This window comes from Molossus molossus, unplaced genomic scaffold, assembly GCF_014108415.1.
Source record: "Molossus molossus isolate mMolMol1 unplaced genomic scaffold, mMolMol1.p scaffold_m16_p_8, whole genome shotgun sequence".
In the NCBI taxonomy this organism is placed as follows: Eukaryota; Metazoa; Chordata; class Mammalia; order Chiroptera; family Molossidae; genus Molossus; species Molossus molossus.
Genome location: NW_023425402.1, coordinates 34,705,038 through 34,726,015, shown reverse-complemented (window position 1 = coordinate 34,726,015; position 20,978 = coordinate 34,705,038). Strand labels below are relative to the sequence as shown.

At 36.3% G+C, this 20,978-nt stretch overlaps 1 protein-coding gene across 1 annotated transcript in view; it reads right to left on the bottom strand.

Annotated features, from left to right (window-relative positions):
• The window catches only part of COL19A1 (collagen type XIX alpha 1 chain), a 325,038-nt gene that overhangs the window by 296,267 nt on the left and 7,793 nt on the right, over positions 1-20,978 (bottom strand). The window contains exons 2-3 of the mRNA XM_036248752.1: positions 16,529-16,603; positions 15,745-15,844 (exon numbers count right to left, since the gene is read on the bottom strand). Coding sequence (XP_036104645.1) covers positions 15,745-15,844; positions 16,529-16,603 — 175 coding nt within the window. The remainder of the gene's footprint in view (positions 1-15,744; positions 15,845-16,528; positions 16,604-20,978) is intronic.

Genomic DNA, 20,978 nt, shown 5'->3' with positions numbered 1-20,978 from the left:
CTGTGTATGTATAATTGTTATTAAATTGGATTCCACATCCACTGTCTTTGTATACGTGGTTTGAACTCAGAGTACGGACATTATCCCCAACTATGAATTATTTTCACTGACAAGACTAAACACCTAATACCCTACTATTAGAGCTTTCTTCCTCTCTGGAAAATGCTTGTGTTTATAAAACAAAAGTTCTGTTACCATTAAAAATTAAAACAGTCACTAGAAACCAGTCATATATTACTAACAAATTGTCTAATAGATAGTTAATTCTCACCTCAGAAAGCATAGAACTGGGATCTACAGGGATTGTCACAAAGGAAGGAAGTTTAAATGGGCAATGCATAGAGGGAAGAATAAATACACCTGAGTTAGCCAGACCAAGATGAGATGCCATTGTCATGAGCCTTGAGGAGTCAAAATATCTCCTTAAGCCAGTGGAATTTTGGGAGAAAAGTCCTTGAAAAAAAAAAGGTGATGCCAAAGGGGGAATGTAACAAGATAAACCTTGACTATTGTCCCCTCCTGTGCTATGGACTCATAAATCTAAGTCCCTACTTGGCATCTCCACTTGGATACTAAAGGCATTTCTAAATAACAAATTGAACACATTGTTTCCTACCAAACACATCCCTTCAGGAGGATTTCACATCTTACTAAAAGACATGGCCATTCACCTCAGTGCTCCTGCCAAATACTTAAAAGTCATTCTTGATTCTTGCCTTTCTTTTACTATCCCCGACCCCGTACAATCTATTGGCAAGTTTTATTGTTTGTATCACAAGCATAGATCCTGATTCTGCCCACTTCTCTTCAGCTCCACTATCATTCCCTAATCCAAAGTGCCACCATTCTCGGGACCCCTGTTATAGTGTCCTGATCATTCTCCCTCCTTTCCCTCCCTTCAAGTCTAGCCTGCACACAACAGCTAGAATGAGCTTTTAAAATGTAAAGTGCCCGGCTGGTGTGGTTCAGTGGATTGAGTGTCATCCCATGGACTGAGAGGTCCAGGTTCAATTCCCAGTCAGGGCACATGCCTAGGTGGCAGACTCAATCCGCAGTAAGGGCCATGCAGGAGGCAGCCAATTGAGGCTTCTCTGTCACAGCAATGTTTCTATCTCTCTCTCCCTCCTCTCTCTCTTAAAAAAAAAAAATCAACAACAAAATAATAAAAACATATTTCAAAAAATGTAAAGTGGACAAGGTCCCTCCCTTACTTATAACCTTCCCACTGTGTCCCCTGGGTCCTATAATAAAATGTACATCCTTGATCATGGCTCACAGAGCCTAAAGTGCTCTGACTCCTGCCTTCCTCTGACACAGCATCTCCTATTTCAGTCTTGGTGTCGCACCCACACTCCAGTTACAATGACCTGAATTTGTTTCCTTGAACACACCAGGCTCATTGAGATCTCAGGCCTTTATACTTCCTGTTTCCTCTCCTGGGAAGGCTGTTCCCAGAAGTCTTCACTTAGAAGGCTGCTCCTCTCTATTCAGGTCTCGGCTCTGAGGTCACTTCCTCGGAAAGGTCTATGGTTGTCCTCACCTCAGTCAGTATCTAACACCTTAACTTATTTTTGTCATACACTTAAATGTACTGGTTTACACATGTATTGCATGTCTCCAGCAACTAAATGTGATTTCCATGAAAACAAGGACCCTGCCAGATTCGTTGCTCTAAATCAAGTATCTAGTCTATTACCTGGCAAATAAGGAGCACCCCAAAAAACTTGTTCCATTCATGGCATATCTATAATGATGCCTATGACGAGTCATAGTAGGCACCAAACACTTCTATGCAGTATAAAATATATCAGCTTGCATAATGCCTTAAAGTTAACGCCTTACGAGGCTGTGAGACATCAGATTCAGCAGAAACACAGCAGGAGGAAAAACCAAGTCCTATGGGTTCAATAGCAGGCTAATCAAAAAGCTGACACAAAACAAGTCCAGGTACAAACACCATCGGTATTCTTACTTTCCAACAGAAGATGAGAATCTCTACAAAGCTGCCCCAGGAAGACTTCACCAGAAGCATGCTTCGGCAGAATCTCTGGTCCTTGAAAATGTTTCAGTTACAAGGCAGCACACATAATAGTTTCCTGTGGTTCTACACTCCTAAAGCTGAAAGGAACCTCAATAGTGACTTAGATCAATATTTCATTTTATTAAAAAGAAATTAAAGCCACAGAAGTCAAATGAATGCTCTACCAGCACTTTGCCAGACAGAGGTCAGGATGGGATTTGAACTCAGAACTCCTAATTCCAAGGTCAATTTTTTCCGGTATATCAAGTTGCTTGCATCCTCTGGGTTAAGAATAAAACTCCTACATTGTAACCAACTCGACTTAAAAGTAATGTTTTGGAACTATTAGGGAGAAAAAAATCTATTTTTCTGAGTGCTAAGTGGGATAGAGGGAAGGTAAATAAATATAAAATATTAATTTCAATAAATGAATAATTAAAATGTTTATAATCACTGTAATATTAACAACAACAATAAATCATATTTTGGGCTCTGAGCAAAGTATTCATTTTGACATTTGCACATCCTGGGTGACCAGTAGCCCTGAAGGGTAGATTATTACAGTTCCTTCCCCTAATGGTATTTTGAGCCCAGATCAGGAAGTACTGCAAACCACACAGTAATATCTCTAAAATAGGGATGCTGTCTGTTAGGTTTTAGGAAAGATATGCATGCTACAGAAGGTGATAAACAATCAGGAATATTTTCTATATATTCCTTAGAGATCATTTCTTAGAAAAATTAGGATTTTTCAGTAAGTATTTATTTTTTAAAAATGAGTGCAGTTTTCAGGAAGTAGAGAGAATTATGAAAACTGTATATATATACCAATAACCATGTAATGTGAAGAAAAGCTTGAAGTACTCTGATAAAAATTGCCTCTGTGTTTATCTTCCTGGTGAGAAGCAATACATCGAGAAGAACATTAGTAGCATGGTAACCTATCTAAAAAGACAAGCAATTCCTTAAAATGTGAAAATCATGATCACAAATGTGACTATTTCAAATGATTATGGAAAGAAAGAGAACCCTTAGCATTGATCCTACATTAATATTTTCCTGGCATAGGGATTGGTGTTAGCTTCCATTCTATTCATCCCCTGAGGTGTGAAATCAATGCCTAACACAGCTATACACAGAGTTAACTTAATGAAGGTGAAGTGTCTGGTCTCTCGGGGACAGAAGGATGTCAACTAAACAAATAATGGGCATTCCTGGCTGTCCCAATTAATGAGAAACCAAGAATGGCCATAGAAGATAAGCTGCGTCTTCACATTCCCCTCCAGCTGGGGAACATTGCAAAGTCAGGGAAAAGCATAAAAGTTAAAAAATTAATTCACTCTTTAAAAGTACATGCAAATATTTATTAAAAAGTTGTTTTATGGAGAGATGAAATCAAGCTGTAGGTCTCATTCATTTTCCACAACTAGACCCTGGTGGTTTGCTGCCAAGAAAAATAAAGACCATAATAAAGGTCATAAATGTCTTGATTTCTCAGTGTATTAAATAACTGGTAATTTCAATGTACAGCAAGTTCAAGTTGATGTATTTGTTTTGTGTTTCTAAAATAACCATAGTTTGCAATGTGGCAAATAACGTTTGTCTCATGTAGAGAAAAAATAAAGGATAAAACCAAACTACAGAATGAGGATGAGGAAGAAAAACCCTCAACTACCAGTTTCTTTTTTTCGTTGTTTTACCTAAATAAATAATAAGAAATGTGTAAGAAAAAAAAAAAGATTAACAAAGTATTTCACAATTTCAGTTCTCATAAGCTGAACAGCAAAAGAACATAATTATTTTAGAGAAATTTCATTTTGGAAATATTGGAGTGTGATATACATTTAGATAGCAAAGTGTTTAAAAGTTTAGTTACTAATTATAACAGTTCCAGAAGTAATTCTTCAATTAGCTCATAACAGAAGCCTTGAAGCAAAGCCCTTTTTAAAAAAGTGTTATTTTGGTAAGAGCTGAACCGAGTTTTCCAGATCATATTTAGCAAGCCTAATCTTTGTTTATTTTATTTTACTTTTAAAATGGAATAGTTAAATGGGAAAAAAAATCTATTTTTAAATATCAAGAACTGGCTTCCAAATTAATTCTTCCATTCTAAATAAGCGTGAGGCAGGGTTTATGAAGAACTTCCGTATTTACAAGTATCAATGGGGCCTTTGACTTGCTGAATATCTTCCAGGAAGAGAAATAAGATACAAGTTACATTTCCTGAGAGTGAAGTGAGAGATGCTTGGAGTTTATAGTAAGTCATTTCTTTCCCAGCTGACATCTACCATCACCTGTCACGTTACAAGCAGTTTGGCCAGCGGGGCCTGGAGGGTTTGTCTGAAATGCCTTCCCTGCAAGCTGCGTGATGATGTCTGAGTTCCACAGCCACAGAGACTCTGAAATCTTAGCCCTTTTGTGTTCGCTGAAGGGATACAGACAGATAGGTTGTTAATGGGAAAACAAAGCTTGGATGACTCTCATAACCTTTCGTCTGTTATGATTAACACTTGTTCATTGTGACATTGTAAATGACTTCCCATTGAAAACAAGACTTACTACTAGATGACATTCAAGTAATAAAAACCGAGGTTGGACTAGAGAAGGTGCACTTCAGAAAGACCTTGAAAACTAGTATGTTCAGGTGTCTTCCACACTCCCGCCAAACAATACAAAACAAAACTCATGGGTCAAACCCAACCCCATGCCCAAGAGGTCCTCTGAATTCTGAAATGTCCTTCCCGAGTCTGGGGGCTTGGCTACTGCCTCAGCATCAGTCCGAAAGTCCGATCTAACTGAAAGCTGTGATTTTCCCAACGGCATATACTCAGCATTTTTTTTTTTCTAGCACATAATGCTATTGTTCCCACACATTTATTTATTTTTTTTAAACAACTTTGGTGAACTATCATTGATATACTCTGATTTCTCTTCAGATCATAGATATTTTTCATATTTTACTTTACTTTCTTATATGAATAAAGTTCAAAGCCCTTAGGCCGGCATATATGGACTTTGGGAAAGCACCTTGGGCAGCCCCTGCAGCCTTCTCCACTTCCCAGGTACTCTCTCACCCGTATTCACGAACCTCAAGGGATTCCTCACCATTCCTCAAATTGCCTTGACCCTTAGAACCACCATGATACTCCCTCTGGTCACCTGGCTCACCTGGCACATTTGTCCTTATCCTTCAAACCTCCACTTTACACATCTTCTATGAAGCTTTCTCTGGGTCCCCTGAAATGGATTCACTTATTCTTCAAAAGTGTATCATACATAATATCTAAAGATTGCTACCATCTCCCATAATAGCTAATTGTTGACACACCTGTTTTCCCTCACAGAAATAACTCATCTTTAATCCTGAGTGCCTCAAACATAGTGAGTATTCAACAGAATTTGAGAATTGAATGAAATGCTTTGTTCGAATTTCTTTTTTTCACTGGCATCAAAACTAAACTTAAAAATAATAGTGGCAATCTATCATAAAATATTTTTTCAATAGAGTTCTTAGAAGCAAAGGGACTGTTATGTTCTTATCATGGGTAAGTTACAAGAGAGTTGGCAATGTGAGAATAATAGAGAGGGTTGTCGAGTATCCATATCTACAAACATTTGAGCCCCACAGTGAAAGGAATGCCAAAAGTTGATTAAATTAATTTGTTAAGTACACTGTCAGGCTCTGTGCCCAAGCAGTACTGCCTTGGGGTCCAGGGGATAGTTATAGGGTCACTGAATCCATACAACCACCCTCCAAAGCACACACGCATGCCCAGTCAGCCATAAGACATGGGACAACTCTGGCATCCTAGGGTGAGGGTGAGTAGCACAAGCAGAGATGGGCTGTGTCCCATACAGCAGGTGGCTCAGTTGGTGGGAATGTCATCCTGTACATCAAAAGGCTGCAGGTTTGATTCCCGGTCAGGGCAATATCTGGGTTGTAGGTTTGATCCCTGGTTGGCGCATGTACAGAAAGCAACTGATCGATGTTTCTCTCTCACACCCATATTTCTCTCTCTCCTCTACTCTTCTCTCCCCTCCCCTCCTCTTCTCTCTCCCTCCTTTCTAAAAATCAAACAAAAAACAAAAAAGCCAATGAATAACTTATACATATCCTTGGGTGAGGATTCTTTAGAAAGTATTTTAAAAGTGTATTGGACCACAAAAAATGAGGGAAATTGCCTGAGACATCAGTGAAGGCTGTGTTTAAAAGGTGGGATGTGTACTAAATTTTCTAGGATGTGTAGGATTCCTATTGGCAGAAATGGTGGACAGGTTATGACAGAGAGAAATGGGACACAAAGGCGATTTAAAGCAACTCTTAGGTCATTTCATTGGAGATAGGACAGTGGTCACCAGTAACTTTGAAAGAGAAATTTCCAGTGTTAAAGAAGTCAGATATAAGTAAGTTAAGGGATATGTATGTGAGGAAGTAAAAGTGGTAACAGCATTCCTTTGGGAAGTCTGGGGGTAAAAGGGACTGTTAAGGAAAAATGATTCTAGAACAGGGAAGAATTAAGTATATATCTGTAGTGTAAGAATCCAGGGCACTGAGGGGAGGGGTGTTGGAAACAGAAGATACAGGGGATCATGGGTAAATCAATATTTAGAGAAGGCCGGCTAAGAGAAGATTAAGAGCACAAGTGAAGGAGTTAACCTTTGAAAACAGAAAGGTCACCTCTAGAGAGCACAGCTGAAGCAGAGAAATTCTGTGGTAGAGAGCAGAAGTTGGATGGTTTATAAAAGAAAAATCACCTAAGTATAAAACATCTGGTCAATGCACTCTCCTATTCAATGAACCAGATGTTAATTGTACAAGACACTATCTCAGGTATCCATATTAATTAAAATTTTCACCAAACCTGTGATTACTTTCAAATTACATAGATATAGCTATGGTGAGTGGAATTATACAAGTCAATTATTTGACTATATTTTCTAAAATTTAAAATGATAAAAATATCACCTAATCTGGAACAAATTCATTTTAGAAATGTAAGTGCTGACTAAAATGAGGCAGTGGACAAGGAATACCAGGCTTATGTGAGTCACCTGAAATAACAGCAGCAGCTCTCTGGCTACTGTGCTTACTTTCTGATTAGCCTTTGTGGCCAAGTCAAAAAAAATTTAAAATGATAATAAAGCTTATCATTGAAATCGTAATTGTATCTTACTATATGATTCTGTGTCTGAGAATAAGAACTTGACCGCTCAATGCTATTTTATGAAACAAGGAATCCTATCAATCTATCAAAACATCTGTAGAACTGTTATAAAGTTACACTCAAGCACTAGTATAACGAAACATTGTGCACTACTACAGTCAATTCTCTGGCTAATTCATAAATCTGTCATGCTTAAATTTAGGTTTACAACCATTATAAAAGCAATACATTTGCAACTCTTGAAGGTTAATAACTAATTAATTCTCACAGCATTTCTATGGCCAAATAAGATGAAAGGTGACTGAAGTGTGCTCTTTCATGCTTTCCTTCACCTACTCTGAAGACCTGCAGTGCACACGCCAGACACATGGAACTCCCACCAAGCAAAAGCTCTGCTGCCCTTTATAAGATTTGATTCATTGGCTAAAAAGATGAGTGAAAAGAAAAAAAATCTACATATAATCCAACAATAGTAGATTACTCAATGCCTGTCAAGGCCCAAGTAATTACTAAAGTAGAATACCTGAATTGTACTACTTTATGATGATATTTACATTATTAAGACTCCTAAGTAGTACAGTTAACTGGTACCTTACTACTCTCAAGATAAATGGCATAAGGATATTTTAAGACAAAATAATTTATATGTAATTATCCATAATAAAATAGGGAATAAACGCTAGAGATCCGCTGTATTATATTGTACCAATAATCAACAATATAGTGTACACTTAAAATTTTGTTACGATGGTAGATATGTTAAATGATCCTTTTAAAATAAAACAAAAAAAAAAACAATAAAATAAAATTGACATGAATGTTATAGAATATATATATGCGTGTGTGTGTATGTGTGTGTGTGTGTGTATATGATCAATTACTGAAACTTTTACTTTTCCCCAAGCAATAATAAATTATGTGAAATATGAAGAAGGAAAATCACAACTTAAATTTGATGACTATAATATTAAATGTTTCCAAAATTGGTAAATGGAAGTACTAAACTGACAATATTTCATATAATATTACATTTTAGTAGTGTTAGAGGAGGTCATTGAGAGAACGTGACCTCTTTAATCAGCGAGCTGGATCTGGCAATCAGAGACTTCCCACCCCTCCCATCCTTCTGCCACCATTCCTGCACCAGGAGCCATTTCAAGGACGTAGCCTCGGGAGGGCGATGTGTTGTTGAGACCATCGGGGCTGAGTACATGACTGAACCCATTAAGGCCTCTATATGGGAGGTCCTTGAATAATGTCATTTCATTCGATGTTATAATAACGTTGTTTTATTATAACACTGATGAGAAAAAAAATAGACTCTTGGCCAGGGTCACTGTCTATGGGAGTTTGCACATTCTCTCCATGTCTACGTGGCTTCCTCTGGCTGCTCCAGTTTCCTCTTACAACCCAAAGATGTGCACATTGGGTGAACTGACCCACCTGTCCTGGCCCCGTCTGAGTGAGTGTGGGAGTGGGTGTGAATGTGCCCTGTGACAGAAGACATTCTGTCCAGTGTAGATCCCACCTTGCACCCTGAGCTGCCAGCACCAGCTCTGGCCACTCACAACCTTAAACTGGAATAAGCAGGTTGGAAAGCAATTATCTTACTTGCTTTTATGAATCTTTCTTAAGTGTATATATAGCTCACATTTCTTTCTCTTTTTTGAAATAATTTTAAAATTTATTTTTAGAGAGAGAGGAAGGGAGAGGGGAGAGAGAGAAACATCTATGTGGGAGCAAAACATCAACTGGCCACCTCCTGCATGTTCCCTATTGGGGACTGAGCCCCAAACCCAGGCATGTGCCCTGACCCAGAATTGAATTGGCACCATTTCACTGCATGGGACGATGCTCAACCAACTGAGCCACATTGACCAGGGCTCACGATTATTTCAGTGTTTAACATTATAATTGTTTTGAGTCTTTAGAAGTTTAATGCCTCTATGACCAAAAATATGTCATAGGAACTTGACTCTAGTTTATATCATTCAGCCTATGGTAAAACTGGCTTTGTTATACATCGTTTAGCTTAAAGTTACATTTTCTGAGAATGTATCAATGATGTTAAGTAGGACTTACTGTATGCACTTAAGATTCTGGCTGACAGGTGCAGAGATCTACTCATTTGTGGATGCTGAAGACAGCCTCATTTGTAAGTTCCCTTGCTTATTAAACCTGCCACCTACCAATCTGGATTGATCTGCCTCTTTCTTTGGTCTCTCCTTGCCCTCCAAGCATCAGGCCAGTTTCAGATTTTACCTGGGTAATTCCCATTGTTGAAAACCAACAAGTAGACATTTCTATGCAAAGCAACTTGTCATTAAAACATATTAACATCTCTGAATTTTCTAAGCAAAATAAGATAGGTTCTTGTGATATGTTCTTGTAATGGAGAAGAAAATATGTGCATGCATTTTAAAACTGTATAATAATACTCTTAAAGTCTGTTCTACTATATGTATATATATAATCTGACTAAATTGTACTTTTTAAAGAATTTAGTAATTGTGAACTTATAAGGTTTTTTCTTCTTCTTAAAAATGTATGACTTAATGACTCACCTCATATTTTTGGTATGCCAACTATAATTAAGAAAATACAGTGATGACATACGAGTTGTTTGTAACAGTCAGTCAATCTCATACAAGTAGTTAGACAGCTTTTTAACTGAATCACATTTCCTTATATGGGAAACTTTCTATCTACAATATAACAGAATACTCCAAATGAAAACCCAAGGGGTGTATAAGCAATCGCTCGCTATAGTTTAATGGAATTATGAAGCAATCTTCCTGAAAAGTTCAGCAACTAGACGCTTCCGTATCACAATTCTGAATAAATTCTGAGCCTTGAAATTTAACTGGTTTTGAGAACTTGGAGAGGACCCAAAGGAGAGCAATAAAAATGAAGCATGGGTTAGAAAACAGGCCCTTAAGAGGAAAGGAATGAGCCCTGGCCAGTTTGCTCAGTGGTTAGAGTACTGGCCCTTGGATTGAAGGGTTGTGGGTTTGATTCCCAGTCAAGGGCACATATCTGGGTTGCAGGTTTGATCCCCGGTCCTGGTCGGGGTCGTGTAGGAGGCAACCAATCAATGTGTCTCTCTCATATTGATGTTTCTCTCTCCCCCCACCCCCAACCCTTTTACACTCTTTCAAAAATCAGTGGAAAAATGCCCTCAGATGAGAATTAACAACAACAACAAAGAGGGAAGTAATGAAATTTAAAAATTAGCCTGTGTGTAATGCTTAAGAAAGTTTAGCCTTCATGTGAGAATGGGTGGAATTGAATGATAGAAGATGATATATCTCAGTTTCTGCATGAGTCAAGGCAAGAGAGAAATACAGCCTTTCCTTGCACTGCGTATCTCTCCAGCAGGGTCAGAACGGCAAGACTAGATCCACATTCTTTCCCAATGTAATCCCAGAGCCTAGTAAAGTGCCCAGTCCATAGTCATGTTCAATAAATGTTGGAAAAAAGGATGAGCTCTAGACTAGACTCCATTCATTTCAGTGACTTATTGAATGCTACCTCTTACCCTGCAGCAGAAGAGAAACATTTCAGGAATCCCTAATATGTACAGAGTAAATTACAGATTTTACTTATAATTGATATGTTCTCAGTTTAAAAAAACAATAAAAAATTTTTAAAACAGTAGAATTATAAAATTATAACAGCTAATGCTACTGAAGGTATTGGATAATATGCAGAATAGATGGATAAAACAATGATGGAACACCCAATTAAAAAATAGGCAGAGGACCTAAATAGATACCTCTCCAAACAGGACACACAAATGGCCAAGAGACATATGAAAAAATGCTCAATGTTACTAATCATCAGAGAGATGCAAATTAAAACAACAATGAGGTATCACCTCACACCTATCAGTATCAACAAATCAAACAAGCGCTGGTGAAGGTGTGGAGAAAAGAGGACTTAAGTACCCTGCTGGTGGGAATGCAGACTGGTGCAGCCACTATGAAAAACAATATGGTGTTACCTCAAAAAATTAAAAATTAAACTGCCATTTGACCCAGTGATCCCACTTTTAGGAATATACCCTAACAAGCCTGAAACACCAATCAGTAAGAATATATGTACCCCTATAATCAAAGTAGCACTATTTACAATTGCTAAGATCTGGAAACAGCCCAAGTGTCCATCAACAGATGAGTGGATAAAAAAGCTGTGGTACAGCCCTGGCCGGTTTGGCTCAGAGGTTGGAGCGTTGGCCTGCGGTACAGAGAGACCCGGGTTCGGTTCCCGCTAAGGGCACATACCTCGGTTGCAGTTTGTCCCCGTCCCTGGTTGGTCGTGCGGGTGGCATCCACTAGATGTGTCCCTTCACATTGATGTTTCTCTCTCTCTCTCTCGCTTCCTCTCTCTCCCTCCCGCTCTATCTGAACAAAAAATGGAAAAATGTCCTCGGGTGAGGATTAAAAAAAAAAAAAAAAAGCTGTGGTACATATACACAATGGAGCACTATGCAGCTGTAAGAAAGAAAAATCTCTTATCCTTTGAGACTACATGGAGGGACCTGGAGAGTATTATCCTCAGTGAAACAAGCCAATCAGAGAAAGACAAATATCACATGACCTCACTTATTTGTGGAATATAATGAACAAACCAAGCTGAGGAACAAAATAGACCCAGAGACATAGAAGTAGGGCACAGACTGACAAACCTCAGAAGTGGACATTGGGGGAGGGAAGAGATAAATCACAGAACTTATATGCATGTATGTATAATGGATGGACAGAGACAACAATGCTGGGGATGGAGTGGGGGTGGGGGATCAGGAAGAGGGAGTCAATGGGGGAAAAAGGAGAAACATCTGTAACAAAAAAATAAATTAATTTTAAAAAGCAATAATGGAACATAATTTGAAGTTTATATCAATATCTCTAAAAATGAACTAGGAATTGCACTTTGAAAAAAAAATCAACCTTATGGAAATAATCCTAAACACAGAAGGAAATAACTCTCCTGTATGTTGAAGTGTTATTCACAATAAAAAAAATCTTAGAGTTAGTGGAAAGGTCCATGTGAAAAAGACATGCCCACGGGGTGAATCATTCAACAATAGCAAGTACGAGGCACAGATCACGCTGCAATTTACAGAACTTTTCCCCCATATTCAGGATTGTTTCCAGGGGAACTGTTAAAGTCCAGAGAACGTGAATAACTCCCCAAAACACTACACAGCTTCCAAATATATATTTTGGGGTTTCCTAGTTGCTGAGGATTACTATGTTTATAAAAACAGAAAGTACAAATAAGACTATTTCTACCAGCTCTTTTTTTCCCATGTAAAGCCCTGAAACTGAATAGCCCTTGCTTCCAGAAAGCAACCTCCAATTTAACAAAAGACAGAGAGAGATGTTCTTCTCTGGAGATTTCTTTGTAGCCAAAGCTAAAGGGACCATACCTGTCAATTATGACACTGTGTTTAGCTCATAAAATCTTATTTAAGTTCATCTGTGTTGACTATTTTTTTTCTCACATAGCCTCATTGTTTCCCATTCTTAGGGATTGTTTCTGCTGCAAAAGCCACCAGCTCACAGGAATTATCCTCCATCAGAGAAACTACACACTTGAAGCCCATATGAGCACTCCCTTCTCGCCTCTTTTTGCTAATGGGTCACGGCACTCACCCCTGCTGAACCCAAAATGAATTCAGAATCTTTCTCAACACAGCATGCTAGATAGTCAGTAGGTATCAATCATGGAACCTGGGAGAGAAAGCTCTTTACCATCCTTGAATTCAATAATAGATCAGAACATTCTCTTCCCTGGTATATTTACAATGGATTGATTTCCCCCACTGGCTAGACAAAATAAGGGTGTGTGGCCCCTTCAGAATCAACAGTGTATGGAAATTCAACATTTATCAACTCTTCTAAAATATTCAACTACTAAACATTTTTATTTAAAACATGTTTCTATAGAAGTAGCTAATGAATCCTAAGGACTTTATTATACCAAGAAAATAAGATGCTCCATAGCATACACACATTTTGTGTATATTTTCTCTCAAAACCTTACCATTTTGTCCTGATAAGTGCCAAAACACAATTTAAAGATAATCAGAATATGATAATCTATGATATAGCTCTCTCTCAATATGTACTGAAATAATTAATTATTTATTTCACATAATAAGAGATACTTGTAGATACAAGAAGTCAAGGAACTGTTATATCAAAAGATAATTCTAAAAAACTAGGTATCATGCCACCCAGAATTTTTAAGGTCCCTAAATACATACCATTGGCTATCACAAGGAATACTAAAGAAATGGACATAAATTTCAAATAAAACCAGGCACATAAAACCCCTCACATGTTCCCCGAGCCCATGCCATCTTGAAGTATACCGTAACATTTATTTGAAGGGCCCTTATAAGAGTGGCCTGTGAGATCTCCACATAAGCCAGACATAAGGTATTAAGTGTGCCAAATAGGTAGGTATCTGACCAACACAATTGTTAGATCCCTCCCCTCACAAATCTCACCTGGAAGATGCCAGAACAATAAAAACAAGCTCAGGCACAGAAAGAATCCCCATTTTTTATATAAGATAGCATCTGACTTTTCCCATGCTAATTCTGCAAGGCAGCTTATTTACAAATGTATAAATAGCTGCAACTTTACTCCAGTCTTATTGAAAAATCAAAATGGCATCATGCGGGAGAAGCATCCTAGCATACTTGGCTAAGTTAGTGAAATTAAGTGGAGATGCGCCAAGCTACTTGACACTTGCTAGTCAGCTTAACCAGATACCCTCCAGTTTCCTGGAGTGGAGGTACCAGAGTTCTGCTTGCAGAGTCAGAAAATTCACTTACATCGATCGCCTGGGGACTGCACAGTGATTTAGAGCCAAAGGTCAAAAAATAAGTTTCACATTGTACCTAATATTTATTATCACACCTATTCAAAGGGAACAGCATTGCCTAAATGTGGCAACAAGTTTTCCATTATAACTACTTAAAATTAGCTAAGTACAGTTCCAATGAAGTTTAAATGCTTTTCACTCCAATCCTTTAGCTACCTGCCCAGTAGTACAGGGGTTTAAATCATGAAGAAGAGGATGTGAAGGAAAAGATATCTTAATTTTTATAAGAGAATTTACTATCTTAAATTAATTGATTAAATTTATCTCCTAGTAGTTAAGAAACACACACACACACACACACACACACACACGCGCGCGCGCGAAATATATATGAGATACATTGTGACTTTTTTTTTTTTTTCCTGCATGACTATCCAGTCATGAGACTGCTTTGCCCTGAGGGTTTCATGCCTACTTGTGAAGCCACCTAAAAGTCACCCACTATAGTTACATCTGTGGAAGTGCCTTGCCTAACAATCACCCATTATATACCCCAATATCAAATTACTCTCTTCCTTTACACTCTTGTTTTTACCAATTAGTGAGCAATTTATTTCTAAGAAACCATATCATTAAACTAAAAGTATCTAAAATATCACAAAATAGAAGAACGAAAAGAAACTTTGCTCAAGAAAAAAAGATGAATTAGAAACATGGTTTATATGGAGCATCTGAGGATAGGCAAAGAGATGATTATGCTTATTTCCCTCTGAGAATTCAAATGCAGAGATTCTCAACAACCCTGTCTGGTAACTATTAGGCTACCCAGTAGGAAATGAAAATGTTCATATATGCTTTCACACTAAAACAGCTGTGTTGCATTTTAAACCAAACAGAATTTTGATGCTTTTATTCACTGCAGCGTATTCGTATACTAAAATGTTCATCTTGGACTCCAAGACTGTAAATATCGTGACCATATATGCTATATCTGACTTCCTGGACTCAAGCTTTCTAAACTACTATGTATGCATCCTCCAGTTACATATAGTCAACCATATGAGGAATTATTATGACCCTGAAGAGTTGTTGATCAATTGTCAGTATTTAAATGGCAATTGATTCTTTTTTTTTAATCCCAGGTTTATCAGCAGATAAAGAATAATAAAGATAACAAAGGAAACCTGTGGTAAAACCATTTTGAAATGAAATGAGTATCAAGACCAAAAATAAAACTGAAAAAGAGTTTTTCTTTACTATTTACACAATATATAAAATGAATACCCAAGGGCCATGTTCTTTTATTTTAATTGCTCATGAAGCTTATTTATCTGCCTAAAGCATGTAGAAATAAATATAATAAATATAAGCATTTTGTTTCCAAGTCTACACTGTGCCTTATGGTTTCAAGTTTACATTTTAAAATATAATTTTGGTCATGTCTACTTTAAATAAAAATACTTCTTCAAGAAACAAATGTATTTACTATTCTCTAAAGATTATGCCTCTACCTGCACATGTAAGTGGTATTTACACCACAGAGCAAGGTCAGATCGCAAGGATTATTAAAGACAACAAATATATATGCAGAACATTTACCACAGCATTCAAGTATGACAGTAGTGAGATGTTTTATTTATTTTTTAACAAATTATTTGCAATCTCTTCAGAAAGTAGTTTATGTGGTATTATTACAATATAAAGAGAAATTATTTTACTTACATAGTATCTTTCATAAGAAGCGCACTTCCCAATTTGAAACAGGTTTTATCACCTTCACAAAGTGCATGTCGCAAAGAAAAGCTCTCTCCTAGATCAAAACCTGTAAAATGTGACAAATTATTTAATCCAGCAGTTTTATTAACTTTAGGAAACGCAAAAGGATATTGATTTTTTAATAAGATTTTTTTGTTGTTGTCCTTATCTATGCACTGATTTATTTAAACTAAAGTCCTGCTGCTTGGGATCAGTAAAATTTCTTGATGTAATTTTTCTCCTTTTAGGATGTAGAAGGATATAATATATTTCAAAAGATGAAAGTATCAATTTTCTTTGACCTAGAGAATTATCCTAAGTAAATAATCAGTAGCAGCTCTGATGACTGAAGGCAGAGAATAAGTTTAAAATATTACTGCCATTCAATTGAAACCTAAGCAACCTTTAAAAAAATATGCTTTAGAAAAAATATATGTTGATGTGGGGTAATGTAGTGAGATCTTCTTTCTCATAAACTTTCTTTTCTTTTCAAAATTTCTACAATGTATACAATTTCCATATTTTTAAATAACCTTTTTTTTCTCTCCAAAAAGCTGAATTGTTATTGGTATTCAAAACAATATAGAACTCTATTTTCAGCATATTTTCTACACCATCCATCTTCATTACTTTTAATTTTTTACATTAATGCCATCATCCTAAACTACACTGTTAAGAAATCACCTGCAGATTACATGTTTGGTGATAATTTTATACAACATGTTTCTTTGCAAAGGATTATAATGCTTACCTGAAACTTCAAGCTTATCTCTGTTGTCTTGTATAAACTGATGCCCCTCTGTTCTCAGTACAGGACATTGTTTATCTATTTAAAAAAAAAGTTGAGGATTTCACTACATTTCTTATGAATTTTTTCAAATAAATTGAATTCACACAATATAATTAGAAACTTAAAAATGGGAATAATGGCTGGTGTGGCTCAGTGGATTGAGCATCACCCCACAGACTGAGAGGTCCCAGTTTGATTCGCAGTCAGGTAACATGCCTGGGTTGCGGGCTCCATCCCCAGTGGGGGGCATGCAGGAGGCAGCCCATCGATATTTTTCTCTCATATAGATGTTTCTATCTCTCTCTTCCTTCTTTTCCTCTAAAAAAATAAATAGAAACATATTTTAAAAATGGAAATAAGTTCAATTTTATTGAATTTCTGTAAAATGAGGATAAGAAAAGTACCTACATAATAGTGTGTTTGTGAAGATTACAAGTAGTTGTTTATGCATGTGATGTGCTCAATACCTGGTACGCAGTAAATGCTTGTATTAGCTATTATTACTATTATTATTATCATTATTATTCCAACATTCTAATTGTTCCAATATACTTGACACTAGGAAATTAGCTAGCTTTAGCATCATTAAATTTTCATATTCAAAGTACATTCCAATATTAAAACAAGTGAACTGTTATATTTATTTTATTTTAATTTTATTTTTTCCATCACCATTTATCCCCTCTACTCCTTTTTCCACCGTCACTAACCTCCCTCCCTGCCCCTCCCCCCACAATCCACACTGTTTATTTCAACATGACTTTAATTCAGATATTGGTGTCAGGTCACACTAAACTTTAAAACAGAAGGAGATTGATATGTATTGATTGGGTCCATCAAAATTCATATGTTGAGGCTTTAATCCATAATGTGATGGTATTCGGAGGTGGGGCCTTAGGAGATCATAGGGGTGGGGCCTCCATGATGGGATTGATGTCCTTCTTTGTAAGGGGATGGAGAGACAGGAGCTGTTTCCCTCTCTCTGCCATGTAAGAAAACCAGAAAGAGGGCGTTCACCAGGCTAGTGCCCTGAACTTGGACTTCCCAGCCTCCTGAACTGTGTAAAATAATGTCTGATGTTTAGGCCACCCAGCCCAATACCATCATGGTATTTCTGAACTAAGGCAGCAACATAGATAGAAGTTATAAAATGAAATTAAAAAGCAAACAACTGAAGGCTTCTGCTGTACAAAAGTGGCCTATAATAAAAAAAAAAAAGTATAAAATTCATTTAGAAAGTAGTATGTACTAAGGCACATAAAGAAATAGAAGATATAGTTTGTCTCCCCTCAGAGCAAATTTATACAGTCAATACTACCACAATACACTCATACACGAATGGACATGCACACAATAATTTTTTATTATCTGGGTATGTTTAAATGTGATTCTGACTAGATTCTGGGAATGTAATAGTCAACTCATAATTCAGACAAAATTGCAGCCAATTTTTAGAATATACCAAGGTAACTTCTACAAGTGTAGAGAGCTTCCTAAACTAAATTTAGTATATATTTTGGCATCATGCAATCACAACCTTAATTCTCCACATCTAAAATTCATGTTTAGGTTTAATGACCTAAATTTTTTGAATATAGAGGGGAGAGAAATTGCTTAAGACCAAACTGATCTCCTGCTCTGTGGAAAGTGGAAACTACTGATTCTCCAGTTCAACTACCTAGTTCCTGAGCCCTTTGACAAATACATCACAAAATTCAAAGGTAGTGACAGGGCATCATCTTAGTATATTTAACCAGGAGAATAAATCAGACTCTAAATACTGCTACCACTTAATCAAATGCTTCAATGCACATAAATGAAATTGTAGCACAAAATAATTGTGGAGATTACTTTAGTGAGCTACTTTGGAAATTCCTACCTCAGAGATCTAAACATAACTGCAGGTCCTATATAATAGTAAAACTGGACATTTTGTAAACATTACCAATTGTTAAATCTGAATTCATAATAGTTTTCATAAACACAAAGCATCTCATCAAGGTCTCTGCACCAAAATATAGAGAATGTTGCTGAGAAACATTAAATTTCTAAATAACTGAAGAAATTAATCAAGTGTGTAGATCGGAAGATTCAATATTGTTAAGATGTCAATTATCAACTTATTTCCAGATTCAATGCAATACCAATTAAAATCTGAACAGGGTGTGTGTGTGTGTGTGTGTGTGTGTGTGTGAGAGAGAGAGAGAGTATATGAATGTGTGTGTGTGTGTGTGTGTGTGTGTGTGTGAACTGACAAGCTGATTCTCAAATTTATATCAAACTACAAAAAAAAAAAAACTAAAATAGCTAAGGCAAAAATCGAAGAAGAATAAACTAGAAAACTTACATGGTCAGATATTAGGAATTTTTATAACATGGTATTTGTTGGTGCACATATAGATAAATAAATAAATGAAGCAAAGTGTCTAAAAACAGACCTGTGCACATCTGGTCTCCTAATATTTACTACAAAAGGGCCACTGTTAGACAGTGAGAAAAGGACTGTCTTTTCAATAAATGGTTCAGAGTCAACTGGATCTCTATATAAGAAAACACTGAACTATGGCCCTTACCTCACATCATGCACAGAAATTACTTAGAGATGATCTTAGACCTAACTTTTAAAGGTAGTACAATAAAGGACTAAGAAAAACCTAAAATCTTCATGAACCTGGGATAGCAAATATTTCTTAAAAGGAACACAGAAAGCATTAATTATAAAAGACTGACAAAATAGACTTCATTAAAATTAAAATCTTAATCAAAAAACAACATAAAAGAGCAAAAAAGCAGGCCACAGTCTAGGAACCACGGATTATTGTAATACACACCCAAAAGTATCATATCCAGAATATACAAAGAACTTTCACAAATCAATAAGAAAAAGATTGAAACCCAATTTTGAAAATGCTCAAAAAATAAATAACTCGAGCATTTCACAAAACATATCTAAATTGTCAACCATCATATTACAACATCATTAGTAATCAAGGAAATGCAAAGTGAAAACGACAATGATATACAACTAAATGGCTAAAAATTAAAGAACTGACATCACTAAGTGTTGATGGGGATGTGGAGCAATGAGCACTTTCCTATATCACTTGAGGGAGTGGAAATAGTACAACCACTTCAGCAAACTATTTGGCAGCATTTACTAAAGCTAAATATACCTGAACTCTGTAACTAGATATTCAATTATCCAAGAGAAATGAGAAACGACAATGATATACAACTAAATGGCTAAAAATTAAAGAACTGACATCACTAAGTGTTGATGGGGATGTGGAGCAATGAGCACTTTCCTATATCAAATTCCAAAAAATTAGTGTAAATGGCCCTTTTAGAAGAGAATATTCATTGTGGCATTACTCATAACAATCTAAAACTGGAAACAACCCAAAAATTCATTGTTAAGAGAAAATGAATAAATTTTGATATGTACAATGAAAAGCTGCATAGCAATAAAAAAGAATGAACTACTGATATGTGCAACAACCTGGATGAATCTCACAGATATAATACTAAGTGAAAAAAAAATACCAGTCCCAAAAGAACACATACTACATAATTCCATTTTTATGATGTTCAAGCAATTGTACAACTAATCTATGTCAGAGTAATGGTTACCTTTGAGGGGTGTCGAATGGAAGCCAATGCAGGAAAATCTGGGGTTCTGTAAATGTTCTATATTTTTATCTGAGTAGCAGTTACACGGATATATAAACACACCTATACAAATCCATTGCATTCCACATGTAAGATCTGTTTATCTCACTGTGTGTAATATCTTAACAAAATGAGAGAAACGGAATGTCTGTGAGAAAATACTTTAACCAAAAAATGATTCTTCTAAAACAAAACAAAACAAAAAATTCAGACCAAATTTTCATAATGAATGACTATGTGGCTATAAAATAAGAGTAAATTTAAATTATTTTCAAATTTATAGGGAAGTCCCAGTAGATGACTAGCAAAACAAATCTCAAGACAGTAGAAATAGACTTTCTACTCTGACACTTTGGTAACGAAGGGAAGGCATGCTGGCCCACTGCCAAGTTGGAAATAGTATATATCTTATTTAAATTCTTCCAAGGACTTAATGAATATATGTCAAAGTAATAAACCTGTCACTTTGAAATGAATGGTATTCAACATTTCTAGCAATACTTATGAAAGTATTTCTCCACCGAAGTCATTAGTTTATGAAAATCAAACACAGTTTCATATCTTTAGAACATGTGGTTTATTGTAAAATGCTAAACAAAATAAATGAAAACTAAATGTTAACTATTTGGGTGGTACGGTTCAAGGCTCAATCATCTGAATGCATGAATTTTAGGGACCCATTTCATAAAAGTGACAAGGCAGTGGAAGTGACTATCACAAGTGGAATGTGTTAATTTAAGTA